This window comes from Callorhinchus milii, unplaced genomic scaffold (assembly GCF_018977255.1).
Source record: "Callorhinchus milii isolate IMCB2004 unplaced genomic scaffold, IMCB_Cmil_1.0 Scaffold23, whole genome shotgun sequence".
Lineage (NCBI taxonomy): Eukaryota > Metazoa > Chordata > Chondrichthyes > Chimaeriformes > Callorhinchidae > Callorhinchus > Callorhinchus milii.
Genome location: NW_024704764.1, coordinates 9,631,056 through 9,646,137, shown reverse-complemented (window position 1 = coordinate 9,646,137; position 15,082 = coordinate 9,631,056). Strand labels below are relative to the sequence as shown.

At 42.7% G+C, this 15,082-nt stretch overlaps 1 protein-coding gene across 1 annotated transcript in view; it reads left to right on the top strand.

The window, feature by feature from the left end:
* The window catches only part of LOC103187735 (protein TANC2), a 140,033-nt gene that overhangs the window by 108,913 nt on the left and 16,038 nt on the right, over positions 1-15,082 (top strand). The window contains exons 16-24 of the mRNA XM_042343161.1: positions 4,047-4,155; positions 4,386-4,508; positions 5,172-5,408; positions 5,766-5,951; positions 6,742-6,835; positions 7,387-7,520; positions 8,084-8,207; positions 9,105-9,280; positions 9,974-10,106. Of these exons, the coding sequence (XP_042199095.1) occupies positions 4,047-4,155; positions 4,386-4,508; positions 5,172-5,408; positions 5,766-5,951; positions 6,742-6,835; positions 7,387-7,520; positions 8,084-8,207; positions 9,105-9,280; positions 9,974-10,106 (1,316 nt within the window). The remainder of the gene's footprint in view (positions 1-4,046; positions 4,156-4,385; positions 4,509-5,171; positions 5,409-5,765; positions 5,952-6,741; positions 6,836-7,386; positions 7,521-8,083; positions 8,208-9,104; positions 9,281-9,973; positions 10,107-15,082) is intronic.

The following is a 15,082-nucleotide window of genomic DNA, read 5'->3' as shown; positions in this document are numbered from 1 at the left end:
GTTCTGGCCTCCTGTTAAGGCAGCCATTTCTCTGACATTTCCAAGACTAGGTGTGAAAATAGGTTTGGTTTTGCAATTGCCTCATTTGGAAAGCAGTGACGCCTTCTTCCTCTTTTGATATAACGTGACGACGGACCTTCTTCTGGAACCCTCCTGTACAAGGGCACATTTCTGACTTCAAAGCTAGCCAATGATTTGAAGTTAGACAAAGAACCAACTCTAGAATAAAGACAGATTCAGTGAACAACACAGTGTAGTTGTTGGCTTATTCGCCTGAGGTTGTGGAGATATGAACAGCAAAGCACCATCGATTTTTTTTTGTGTGCAGTTTGCACATTGTGAGCTATGACTTCAATTTGCTATCCGTAAACAAGCCTGATATAAATGCGCGTATGCTGCCCACCGAAAGGTTGTGCGATGGGAAGCTCAATTCTGTAAGTAAACAGTAGAGCTGGAAAAAAAAACTGAAGCTGTAGCATTGCAATGTGTGGTGATATGAAGCTAAATGAAGAAGCTTGGAGACGGGGCGCAGGTGGTGGTTCTGAAGCTCCTAATGAAGTGTTGATAGGTGGCTTCTGTATCTTCAGTGAATATTACGAACCTTTAGTGAACGCTGGCGTGTTCATTGAGCCTTAGTCTGACTGACTCCTGAACTAAATTGGTTACGGTCGGAAAAGAGACCACTTGAGTAGTGTGGTGATGTGCTGTTAGTGAGCCACATGATTACTGACTTCCAGACTGACTCGTATAAAGAGTAGATGCCTTGGCTGTACTGATTCATGCCCTAAAACAATTTACATTTGTTGTGGCGCCTTTCACATCGGGAGAATGTCTCAATGCGCTCCATGACTGGCCAGACCAGCGGGGCTGAGGAGTGGGAGAAAGGGCGCTGCAGGAATTCTTAAACCACAATCACACTCCAAAATGAAAGCTATCCCTCTGCAGACAAGCTGATAATAATAATAATAAGCCTTGCGTTTAATATAACGCTTTTCACATCTTCTAGACATTTCAAAGCACTTCACAGAATATACTGTAATGTGAATTGACTGTGTATTTATGGACGAAACACAGCAGCCAATTGCGCACAGCAGTGTCCCACAAACAGTCGTGGATTGAGTGACCAAATTATTATTGTTTTTTTAAGGTTTATTAACCCCAGAAGCGCAATCTGCCAATCAACTAACAACCGGGTTACTACTTACTGCTACGTAAACAAAGGTGTGTGGAGTAAGGAAACTTGCCCAACATTTCGTCCTGCCGGGAATAGAACCCAGGTCTCTCGCTTGTGAGGCAAATTCTCTAACCACGGAGCTACAGGATCTGATGGCAAAGCAGAAATACTAATAATCCCTGCATTTGATTATAGCGCCTTATCACGTCTTCCAGAAGTCTCAAAGCGCTTCACAGAATACACTGTAAAGTGATTTGACTGTGGGTTTTGTGGGCTGAATAAAATGGCCGGGATAGTTCCAATACTCAGCCTTTGTGTCGCTGGACAATTTATATTTTCATACCCCCACGAGCTCATACTTATTCCTCACCAGACATCCACTCTTGCCTCTGGTCACGTACGCTGCAAGTAGTCAGTGCTTGTACACAGTGAAGGGCGCAGGATTCTGCGGCCCGACACAACCGTTTACATTTAGAAATGGTATCTGTTGACACTGAGCATACCACTCGGGGTATAATTAGCCTCCCTCCAAATGGGGCACCAGAGCATTACGCGTAGTGTAAACCGCAGTATATCAGACAGTCTAAACAACGTAAAGTCACTTTGAAAATAAGAATTAATTAAAATCCTTTTAAGGGAAATTGCATCTTCTCTAATGGATTCCAATTGTAATGGAATGCTGTGTGTGTTTAACTGCAGTTTTCTTGGCACTGTATTTTATTTGCTTTGTAATCAACATTATACCATTGATGTGCATGAGATTTATTTGTGTCCTGACCCTTAATGTGCACTATTTACTGGTCAAGATGGAGGCGATGCATCCTGTTATCAGACCAGTGCCAAAACTGCTCTGTAACTATTCACAGCCGAGTGAGGACAGTTGTGCGGGTCTTGCCTTCGGTGATGGCAGCGAATGCTTTGGTCTGACTGACATCAAGCCCTTACAATGTGGGAAATCAGTTACTTTTTTTTCTATTCCGATATTGCTATCTTACCGCAGGTGAAAGATCTGTATTAAACATTGTACCTTTATTCTCCAGTAATTATTTTCATTTTTTAGAATGTGTCGTATGCTGTGTTTTTTTTTAAAAAAAGTAATAATTTGGTCGCTGCGCTGCTTCTGAGGCCTCAAAACTCCTGCAGTTTCACAGCATTTCAGACGTTGGCTGCAGATGTGTTTTTAATTATCACCACATTGCAGTGTAATGTGTGTCATTCACAATAATCTCCCGCTGCACGAAGACTCCAGAAATGGCTTTTCACAAGGTGAAGGAGCTGTTGATGATTGGAGTACAGTTTCATACTTGCCTTTCAGTGGGGCGCGGGGGGGGGGGGGGATCTGTCTACTTTTCTGGAAAGATGCCCTGACATTGTCACAGACGTCTGTTAATTTGATGCCCTAACCCTAAAACTAATCACCTTGTTAGTTTCTTTTCAGGGGCAGTGTCTCCGAGTGTTGCGCAGATGTATAATATCTAGTGTGGAATCCGGTAGCATAGTGGTTAGAGCCCTCTCCATAGAGAGGGCCCGGGTTCGATTCCCAGGCAGGGCGAAAAGTTGGGCAAGTTTTCTTACTACATACGCCTTTGTTTACCTCGCAGTAAGTAGGAACCCGGTTGTTAGTCGATTGGCGGATCGCGATTCTGGGATAATAATCCCTTAAAAAAAATATTCGGTCACTCAATCAATCCACGACTGTTTGTGGGACGCTGCTGTGTGCAATTGGCTGCCACGTTTCACCCACAAAATATACATTCAATTCACTTTACAGTGTATTCAGTGAAGCGCTTTGAGACGCCTTGAAGACGTGATAAAGCAAAGATCAAATACAAAGATTATTATTATTATCTTACAGTAGGTAATGCGAATTCGTAGATCTTCCTGCAGGATTGGAGTTTGAAGCTTAAATAAATATTAACTTTTTAAAAGGCAGATTTTATAAATGAAAATGGAGGAATCCTGTGCCTGGAACATCTTGTCACCATTCTGCAGCATTTCTCATCTGTTTCAGATCGCGAGTACTCTGTGTTCAGCATCTCTCTCAGTCTATTATTGAATGTGGCACCTCCCTAGGTTTCAAGATTGCACAGAAAACAAGGGAGTACTTGGATTGAAGGTTAATGGTGTGCCATAAAGGGACAGACTACAGCTGTGTTTTTAACTGCTGTGAAGATTTAAATACTTGTATACTAGCCAGTAGCTGAGCCATACAAATCAGCACTGTCTCAGGTTCAATCCCAGGTCTGTGCTAAATTAGTTAATCTCACTGGCGTGTCACGAGGAGCCCTACAATTGTGCTCTGCACTTTGAGTTGGGGAGGGGGGAGAAAATCATCTAGGTTCCTGGTAACAATCCAGAGATCCCCTGCTGGAAGGTGCGTGGGTGAGAAGCGCATCAGACTGGGCTGTGATGGCTCCCACAGTCAAATGGTCTGCCAGACCCTTGCTGTCAGGGTTCGCACATGAATAATGGCCACCTGAGCGAAATAGTGGATTTTGGCAGTCATACGCAGAACCACAGACTTGCTTTCCTCTTACATTGTGTACTACATTTTCTGCTTGCAACAAATCTCTTTAGAGAAGTACCCTTTAAAAGGCTAAACCATCGTAAGTCAGGGTCATCGTAAATTCATTGTAATTAAGTTTCTAGTCTAGCAGTTGCCTTCTCTAATCAATAAACTGAATGATGGGGTACACATTTCTTAACTGAACACTATGCCAGATGATTTCCAAGGAAATACTACAGTTCTTTATTGAAGGGTAAAGGTTTGAATGTCTGGGAGATTATATCCAATGTTTTCAGAGGTCTGAGGATAGCTACTCTGAATCTCACTAATTCACAATTTTAAAGGCAATTCTTTCTCTTTGCCCAGGAGCGGCCACACTTTACTGGCGTTTTGGTTCTCTCGTCAGGAAGGCAAACTGAACCGCCAGCAGACCATTGAGCTGGGACACCATATCCTTAAAGCACACATCTTCAAGGTAATTGAAAATCACTACAAACCAGCCAGTATATCAAGGCTCTTAGTGTTGTAGGGTATTACATGCAAGGATGACATAGAATCACATTCTCTCTGAAAACAACAACATCAACTTGGGTTTATATAGCCGCATGGCGTCTCAGGACACACAGAAAGGACACGCTTGTTGAACTTGACACCTCTAGTTCCTTCACTGTGGAGAACTAACATGTTTGTTTCTTTTTATTTTAGGGTCTGAGCAAAAAGGTTGGGGTTTCATCCTCCATACTGCAAGGCCTGTGGATATCATACAGCACAGAGGGATTGTCCACAGCTTTAGCATCGTTGCGGAATCTGTACACCCCAAACATCAAGGTAAAGCAGCAGTTAGAAAAATCAGAGTCAAAACTTGGTGTGGCCTCAAGGGCTGAATTTGGATCATTACCTGACAGAGGGGCTCAGACCTCTCCTCTGTTGCAATGATGTTAGTTAATACCAGGAGTTTTGACCCAGTTTTTGATGGATACGAATTCATTACTCATAAATTTGACATTAATTTGAACTTGGGTGAAATGAAATTTTGACACAGGGAGAAAAATCACACTGTGTGCGCAGTAATTGTCTCCCTGAGGACCTTTGTTTTTATCATTTATTGTAATTTTAAAAAACATGATGACTCAGTAACTTTGCCATGTAGCTTGCAGGCAAATTTTGCTGCACATAAATTTATATTTATGATGCTTGGAAAGAGACAGTAAATGTGTGTTTCTTAATCGGGCTTTCTGACTAACAAGTTCAGGTTGGCACTCCTTGTTTGTTTGAGTGGAACATTCATAAAAATGTCTTATAAACTGATTAATGTCAAACTTTAACGGGCTTTGCAGGAAAAGTTACCTTTCTAGCTTGGAGACAATGGGTATGAGTTATTTATCTCTTATCAGTTAATTCACACCATACACACAACATGTAGAATGACTCTCTGTTTATTTGAAGAATGAAGACTTGATCATATTGTTCCCCTTTGCTTCTGTTAACCAGGTCAGTCGCTTACTGATTTTGGGCGGTGCGAATGTGAACTACCGGACGGAAGTATTGAACAACGCTCCAATACTGTGTGTCCAGGCTCACCTCGGTTACTCCGACATGGTGGCACTTCTCCTGGAGTTTGGAGCAAACGTCGACGCCTGCTCAGAGAGTGGGCTGACACCCTTGGGATATGCGGCAGCATCTGGACACCTCAGTGTCGTAAATCTACTGTCAAAAAGAAGAGCTAAGGTAAGTCTTCCAAATATGCTGGGTCCTCCCTCACTCCCAGGAGGATTGATCACAAAATAGGTTCCGATGAAGGTGGCAATTTGGCTCATTTGATCTCTTTCTTCCAGCATGTTCCTATTACAGCATCAAGCTGTTTCTTAAATGATCCCAGTGTCCTGACCCCAACCAACCTTCCTGGTAATGTTTTCCAGGCATTTATTACCCTCAGGGTAAAAAAAACAACCCTCTGTTGAGACATAAACCCCAACTTGTAGCAACCGATTCTATAGCTGTGTGACTGCTGGACCCTGTTGTTCAGAATCCTTTGCCTCTCTGCTTTCCTTAAAAAGTTTGGCTGATTTCTCATTATCTCCAAAGGTGGACCACTTGGACAAGAATGGACAGTGTGCTGTGGTCCATGCCGCACTGAGGGGACACCTGGAAGTAGTTAAGTTTCTAATCCAGGCAGACTGGACCCTAGCAGGGCAACAGCAGGGAGGGTTCAAGAAGAGCCACGCAGTTCAGCAGGCACTTATCGCAGCAGCAAGCATGGGATTCACAGAGGTAATGATCGGCTCCAGGGATGTCTTACTCATTTGATCTGTATTCTTCGAAGTATTGAAATAAGGTGGAACAGTATCTCGGTAGAACTATAGAAATTTACGGCACAGAAGAAGGCCATTCAGCCTATCATGTATGTGCTGGGGGTATTCAGCCGCCCAACCAGTTTGGCTGTGGAGTGACTTGGTTTGGGTTTGTGACCACAATTCCTAGTGGTGTGGTGAGTTTCTCTGCTATGGGAAGGGGCCTTGGTTCAAGAAAGAGAGCGAGAAAAGGAAGGGAAATCAGAGGGTGAGTTGAGTGACTGTGTAATTCAAGGGTGGCAATAGCAGTGGCCTTACTTTATTATCTACTGTTTTTCACTGGGAAACTGAACAAAAGAAAATAGGAGGAAAATTAACCTACAACAAAATGTCACTCCCCAAGAATTCTTTTGAAACGTATTTCCTATCCATTCATAATTATTATTTTTATTATTTTTCATAAGAGAAAATTGTGCCTCTTGCAAATGAAGATCAGCCTCTGCAGCTTTTCTGGATTAGCTTCAGGCAATGTAGTCATTTGGAAATCTTTAGATGTTGGGAATCAAACGTGTTTCAGGCAGGTTCATAGTAATCCAAAGCATTGGTTGACTGTCTTATCTGAGCTGCAAGTATGTCTTCATCCTGTGAGCTAAAGCTCTAACCAGTTAGGCAGTCCTAGGTGTGGAAAAATGCCATGAAGCTCATCGGTCTTTTGTACCACAAGTCAGATGATCGACGTCAATCCTGTGCTGTGTTGCGTTCTGTTTCAGATTGTGTCGTATCTGCTGGATCTACCAGAGAAAGATGAGGAAGAGGTGGAGCGAGCTCAGATCAACAGCTTTGACACCCTTTGGGGAGAGACAGGTATTGATGAGTTAAATCTGCCACCAATGCTGATAGCTTTGTGCATTTCAAACCTGTAGACCTGGACCAGAATTGTTGATCTTTCTTGGGCTGAGACTGGTACTGTTGATATTGCTTGCACGGCTATGAAGACTGTGTCTTTGCCGGTATTAAATCCAGTTCCTAGAATTGCCTCCAACGTATATTATACCTATGGCTGTCTGTCTCTTGTGTGTGTCAATATGACACAGAAGAAATTTCTGGTCTCAGAAGAAATTTGTCATCGTATCGAGCCCCAAATGAAACAGGCCTTTGGGAAAATATTCACACACTTCAGTTCAGCCACTGCGTCCCAAAACTCTAGACACTCTTTCTCTATCCCTCGGTCTTGCCCCTTCCTCCCTTCAGGTGCACAATTGGCTGCCGCGTTTCGCCCACAGAATGCACATTCAATTCACTTTACAGTATATTCGGTGAAGCGCTGAGACGTCTTGAGGACGTGATAAGGCGCTGTATCAAATGCAAAGATTATTATTCTCATAAATCCTGACATTGACTTATCCTGATTTCAGCACTGACTGCCGCAGCTGGCCGAGGGAAGCTTGACGTGTGCAGACTGCTTCTGGAGCAGGGAGCAGCCGTGTCACAGTCAAACCGGCGGGGCATTGTCCCATTATTCAGCGCAGTCAGGCAAGGACATTGGCAGGTGAGACAATTACCAGCTGCTGTCTTCTCAGCTATTTCTCAGATTTTTTTTCAACTTGCTTGAATACATGATTATATTATTAAAAACTCCACTGTACTTGTAGGAAATCTAAAGTTATTAATGCAAGACTAATGAGACAGTCTTTTCTGTTTTACATTCATCTAATGGAATCTCCAGCCCCTCGTCAGACAACAAACATGTTTATAACTTTCCGCTGTTCTCCTTTATGTGGTGGGTTCTGAATCCTCTTGAGACAAACAGATTGAAGATCTTGCCTAACAGACTCCCGAGTCCTCTTACTCAGGCTTCTCCTGTCTTACTTTCTGTTTGTGAACAGTAAAGTAAGAACTGGATCGGTCGTGGAGTCAAACAGTCACCAGATCTCCCCGTCCAGCCTTGTCTACAATGGACAAGATACCAGAGGTTGACTAGCTTGTGTGGAGCCATGCCCCCTTACAAGAAGAAAGGGAATCAAACGTCTTCAGGAGAGAAGAGGAAAGAAGATTTAAGGAGGATTTATTTTTGACCCTGATTCTGTTTGTATTTTCTGTGTGTATTTTCAGATAGTCGATTTGCTGCTCACTCACGGGGCAGATTCTAACATGGCCGATAAACAGGGACGGACGCCTCTAATGATGGCAGCTTCAGAGGGACACCTCGATACAGTGGAGTTCCTGCTCGCCCAAGGTATGCTTCACAGCATCTTGGGAATATCGATCATTTTATAAATTTGGCAATTTCGGAGAAAGGCTTAGTGCTATAACAGGATGGAGGAATATAATATATTAGGCATATAGACACCAGCCTGTGTTAGTGCAGCTCCATGTATGTCATTTATAGTGTAGAGAAGGTATGGCTTATAATCATAATTCTTGCATCTGATATATCGCCTTATCACGTCTTTGAGTCATCTCAAAACACTTCACAGAATATACTGTAAAGTGAATTGACAGTATTTTTTTGTGGGCGAAACGTGCCAGCCAATTGCGCACAGCAGCGTCTCACAAAAAGTCGTGGATTGATGGACAAATTATTTTTTATTCTTTATTATTATTTATCTGTTTGGTTTAATTGGTAGCATTCTGCAAACCTAATGTAATATAAGGATTATTATTAGATGAGAGCTATAATCCATTGAAGCACATGCCAGACCAGCCAGAGTAGAGGGCTGTTGTTTCTCTCCAAACCCAGAGAGAATGTGTTGGGATTTCACTTTTTCTGGCAGACAATAAATTACTGACTACGCTCAGAACCAGTGTTTAGTTTAAACACGCTGTGATTCATGAAGTCAGAAAATGGTCATCAAGTCCTCAAATGGACTGAAAAATAGGAAAATAACCAGTGTATGTACTCGGAGCGAATAAAGCACTGTTTTGTGTGTTTTCTTAATCATTTTTTCCCCAAACAAGTCAGTGATGTTTGGCTTAGGGACCAATTAATTGTGAGGTGTATAAAATGACTCATGTATATTAGAGTGTCTACCAATTGAAGACTGTGTTGGGGGGAAGTGGGCGGAGGGAGAGAGGTGCTCTGATAGCTTGTGTTCATCTGAATGCCTCCACAACGGGTGTTTCTCTTCTACAGGAGCTTCGCTGGCGTTGATGGACAAGGAGGGGTTAACGGCCCTCAGTTGGGCATGTCTGAAAGGTCACCTGCCTGTGGTCCAGTCGCTGGTAGAGAGAGGAGCTGCTACGGACCACGCGGACAAGAATGGCCGAACCCCGCTAGATCTTGCTGCGTTTTACGGTGACGCCGATGTGGTAAGAATCAAGGACAAGTGAAGAGCCCTCGCCTCACAAGCGAGAGGACCTGGGTTCGGTTCCCGGACAGGGTGAAACTTTGGGCAAGTTTCCTTACTTCACACACACGCCTCTGTTTACCCAGCAGCAAGTAGGAACCCGCTTGTTAGTCGATTGGCGGATTGCTTTTCTGGGGGTAACAATCCCTTTTTTTAAAAAAACGTCACTGAATCCACGACTGATTGTGGGACGGACGCTGCTGTGTGCAATTGGCTGCCTCGTTTCGTTCCCAAAATATACAGTCAATTCACTTTACAGTATATTCTTTGAAGCGCTTGGAGACGTCCGAAGACATGAAAAGGCGCTATAACAAATGCAAGGATTATTATTATGTTAATTTCACGGAACATCTTTAGAATGTTTTCGCTTTAACTCCAGCCCAATATGTTCCAATGGATGTATATGTTGAAGAAGACAGGAGAGGAAGCACTGTTCTGTTGCCGTGCATTGAGGCAGCGCTCTGAATAAAATTATGAATCATTATGTGAGTCAGATGAAGATGAGATTCCAAAAGAAATGTGTCACCTCTTTGCCTCCCCACCCGGTCATTGCATGAATCACAGTCGGTGCATCATGGCACAGAGGGAGATTTTCTGACCTGGAGCTGATGTCAGTAGAGTTTCTAATCTCCGGATTTCCCGGTTGTTCTCACAGGTGCAGTTTCTGGTGGACCACGGAGCAATGATTGAGCACGTCGACTACAGCGGTATGAGACCCCTGGACAGAGCAGTCGGCTGCCGCAACACTGCGGTGGTCGTCACCCTCTTGAAGAAAGGAGCTAAGATAGGTACGTCTCCTGGGGGCAGCACCTCTTGCCAGTGTCCAGGCTTATTACATTATATGTGCTTCCCACAGAGGACAAGGCAAGGTTGGAAATGTAGCTCCTCAAGGATTGAGGATATTGCCCTTGTTTTTCACTGAGTGAAGGCTTGCGTCAATATTTTGAAATTCATCTATTTGACAAAAACAATAATTTAAAATTCATCAGTTACGCTTTTATTTTGGGAACATTAACACCAAGAGAACATGTCCAGGTCACATTTTGAGAATAACCGGTGATTTTAACATCTTCAACGCTAAATTAAACTCCAATTTCATGCACATTAATGTGGGTGTACCGCACATTAACCTCAAGGGCACTGTGTTTCAGCTTTGTTAGACATGGCATTATATGGCTGCTGATATCATTCCAGCTGGTCCTCGTGCGGAAACTAATTTTACTGCACTTGTAGTTTTAAAACCGCAAAAATGAAATCAGTATTTTGGTTTGGATATCGGGTTATTAAAAAGTCTTATTGAATTCAGCTGATAACTAGTTCAACATGATTAAAATTTGGATCTGGATTTTTAAACTGTAAGTGTGAGAGAGTATATTATATTTCTGCTATTGGTTCTGCTGCTGAATTATTCCCAAATTCTGCAAAATATACTCGCTTTTCTAGGGGTCATAATCCTTAATTTGAAAAAATGTAGTCACTCAATCCACGACTCTTATTGGGGCATTGGCTGCTGCATTTCTTCCACAAAATATACAGTCAATTCACTTATTATATATTCTGTGAAATGGTTTGAGATGTCTGGAAGACGTGATAAGGCGCTATATCAAATGCAAGGATTATTATTCTAGTTTTCAGCAGTTGGCATTGTCTAAATTATATAAAATCCTTTTAACGGTCTAGGTTGATGTATTTCAGTTGATTCCAGAGTCACACTCGCCTCTTGGACAAATACAAGTACTAACCAGGCTCCCGACCACACGGCTCTCCGTAAAGCTTTCATCGAAGCTGTTCTGAGCCAGGAGGACAAGGCCAAGTCACGGCCAGCTCTCGCGTGTTTCCTCCTGTAAGGAAGCACTTGACCTGCCCTGTGTGGTGCAGCTCAGCAGATGGGAATATCACATTGTTTGTGTCCTCCCTGCACTCCTCCGTTGCCTTCATTTTCTAACTTTAGATTAAAATCTGCTGCCTCTTCCGCAAATCTCTTTAAGTCTTCCCGGGAGTGTCCCAGTGTGAGGAAAGGAGAACACACTTCCACTCTTTGAGACATTAAAGAACAAATTTCACTTTAAACTTTTGATCCTTCCAGAAACATCGCTCTTCATCAGTGCTACATAATCTTTGGTGTCACTGAAGCACTTTCTGTCAAATTGTTATCCTTTTTCTATGTTAGTCTTTCTATGGACCCAGAAAGCACCAGTCCTGCCCAGTTGACATTATGCTGATTTAAGGTATATGGTAGGAGGGATGGGAGGACTGATCCAAACTTACCCAAGTACCCGTTAAGATTTTAACATGTCAAGGTTCAATATCTTCCCTGTATATTGCAGGAGATAGGTAGGCAAGTGACCAGAATAATGCAGAGGGTTGAAATAAAGTATCTCTTGCTTCTGCCTCTCCTCTCGCTGTCTCCTGACTGGTGTCCATTGGATTAATTCTATCATAAATTATTGACTGGATGACCTAGTTACAATTACAGCAAGCAAAACCAACGGCAGGCAAGTTGTGTGGGATTCACTTGATGACTTGGCCTTTTTACAAACGGCACAATTTAATTTGGGTGCTACAGATCCAGGCTGTGTGCCCCCCCACCATCGGCGATTGAGCCTTCAGCCTCTCTGGCCCCACCCTTTGGAACTCCATCCCACAGTCTTTCTCCTTACTCCCTCCCTTACCTGCTTCAAGGCACGTCTCAAGGCCCTCCTCTTCAACTGCGCCTTCAGCCATACTCCTACCCCTGCCCTCCTCGCCTCTCACAGATCTCAACCCCCACAAGGGTCCAAACCCCTGACTTTCCAGCACCTTGGGATGTCCTTCCAACGTGAAAGGCTGTGTAAATGTCATTTAATGTTGTATTCTCTGATCTTACCTCCTCCGTCCCCCATATTTACCCTTTTCTGGGCATCATATGAAGGTGTAGCAGAGACCTTGGGCGAGGTCAGCTCGAATCATCTCAACCAGTGCAGACACACCAATGTTACCAAATTCATCATAATTCTGATCCAAATTTGATAACAAACAGCATTCTCATATTTTGGATAATTTTGAGAGATTTGATTGTTTATATTGTACATTTCACTTGGTTCCTCTTAATGTTGCTGTGGCTAATTGCTCATGTAATTTATGTCCACTGTGGGGGAGCAGGATAGAGGCAAAGAGGAGGTCTCCTACACTCAGCTCTCAGATGCGTCATCAAAGCAATCCTGCAATGTTTTGGAAGTAAATTATGATCCTGATCTTTGTCCTGTGAGAGGGGGGGGTGCAGATGTATTTGTTTGCTGTGATGTTAACACTGTGATAGAAGCAAGTGTGTTTGTGTAGACTCCAGACACATTAATGCTGTCAGAATCCTATCCACGTGAACCTTTCTTGAAGGTTGTTCTTCACCCACAATCCACATCAATGAGCTTAACTGCACAAGATATTAATAATTCAGGCTGCAACCTCCAGAAAACTATTTGATGTCCTGAACCAGTATATTGTGTGACTCAGTATGTCAAGACCTTGATGTTTCATCTGTTCCTCCTCAAGAACTATTTGAAGCCATTTTACCTATTTAAATGCTTTTTGGACTCTAGTGTTGAGATCCTTATCTGTGCTTATAGATGCACTTCACCAAATGCTACTGTATTTCAGGGGCCTGGGAATAGAATGATGTGTTTCTTTGCCATTCAGAAATCCCATCGTTCATGTTGGGATTTTATTAAGCAACCCACTAATTATTACTGATGCTGTTGCAAATAGCTTTTTCATTTTAGCAGCTAAATGCTGCTAAAATGAAAAGATATCAAGACCCTCCTTCGGTTACCATCCTAACCTTGCCCTCCACCCCTCCTGATCCTGACCCCTTGCTCGGGTCCAAATCCATGGCTGTCCAGGGCTTTGGGACGTCCTACCGACTTGAGAGTTCCTATACAAATATAATTTGTTGTTAAATCAAAATATTTCAATGCATGGAGATTAGAGAGTTGGTGAACAGCCAGTCTCAATCCTGTTTGGAGTATTTTTGCTTTAATATACAGTTTGAATATACTGCTCCTCTATAAATCACACACAATACAGAGGTTACTTTGGTAAAAATGATCGATATTCTACAGTTAAAATGTCTTGTAGCTGAAAGGCTGTATGAGATTTCTGGACTGGATAACAAGGCATTTTACTCCATGCACTCAAGAACGCAAGTCCGGGTGCCGAGGGAAGTGAAAGTTACCAGCCCTTGTGTAAACGGTCTGTTTCTTAGAACTGTGAAGAGCAAAATATATATGTATCTTTTATCTCGTGAATTGTTGTATTGATGGATTTCCCTTCCAAGGGTTCCCACCTCCATTCTTATTTTTAAGGTTTGCTGATTTTGTTGTGTTGTAATGAAATGGTATTCCAGTGCCGTATCAAACCCAAAGTCACTTGTTAGTCGGACCTTCAATTCAATGTACTGCGATTGACTTTCTGGTGCATTTACAATGTAAGACCCTAAAAGGAAAACTTGAGGTGAGGCCTGGGAAATTTTTTTGGACCACTTAGCGTTTCAGGTTCTTTTAGGGACCCGAGTCTCAATCAGACAAGATTCTTTCAAATTACTTTGTGTGAATACACGATTGAGGGAATCTAAATCTATTTGTTTTATATCACGTGTGCTATTTGGTGAAATTCAGTGTCTACGTTAAGAATTGAGACTCGGGGGACCCTTTCTGGTTTCTTCTGGCTCTAGAGTTGCTGCTTTTGTGTGTATGTGCGAGTGTGTGTGAGTGTTTTAGATAGCTTTATGTGCTTCAGATAGCTGGTGTGCCTTCACGCACCACCTATATGCTGTTTTTTTGTACAATGATTTGCTGATGCACTAGCTTTGCTGCTTGCTCACTGCTCCTTTTTGCTTCCTTCGCTTTTTCATTCTCACACTCTCAACCCTCTCCTTTTCCTTTTGTTTCCCCCCCCAATTCCCTTCGTTCCCTCCCACCCGCACTCTTCATTCATCACTCAAAAGGCTGCCAAACACTCCCGAGTCGGCCTCGAGGTACATCCTGATGACTTTTGAGTTTTGGCTTTCTTCCTAGTTGAGTCTGGATTGCATGAAAATCCTCGTGTTTTAGTTTCTTTCTCTCAATGAAAAACACCCAATAGGATTGTTGTAGAGGACAACTTATTTGGCAGTAGGTAAAATAATAAAAAAAAATGCAGTTCACTGTTGCACATCCTTGGTAATTTGTAACTCTCACATGTCCTCGCAATCCAAGAACATGGTTATATCCGTTGTCCACAACCACGGTGCAACATGCAAGTAAATTGCTATCTCTGCCCATAACAGTTAATCCCATCAACATGTGCTCACTAATTTTACTTGTCCAACTTGCTGCTAGTTTCAGGATAGTTGATCTAAAAGAGAATTCCTTCCAAAGACCTGATATCTCTCCTCCCCACGACGCACGTTCAAGCTGGTTTCTAAAAGCCTACAGACACTGAACAAAGTTATTCAGGAATTCTTTGAATACTAAATATTCAGACATTTGATGATCCATCTAATGTGCCAACCTTCTACAATGAATTCATACTGCAGCGTATCAACATGCCAGCTTCATAAACAGTCATTACAATATTTTTCCGTCGTCATGGCCCAGGAGATTGCAGTCAGACAGCCAGCTGCCAATGAAACTAATTCTTCAGTTAATTTTCTGTAACATTGCTGATGACTGTCAGAGGCTGAAATGTGGATCTGAAGAGGCTTCAGATCAAATCCCTTGGAGATTATCTTCTTGACAGGCAAGCACCTATG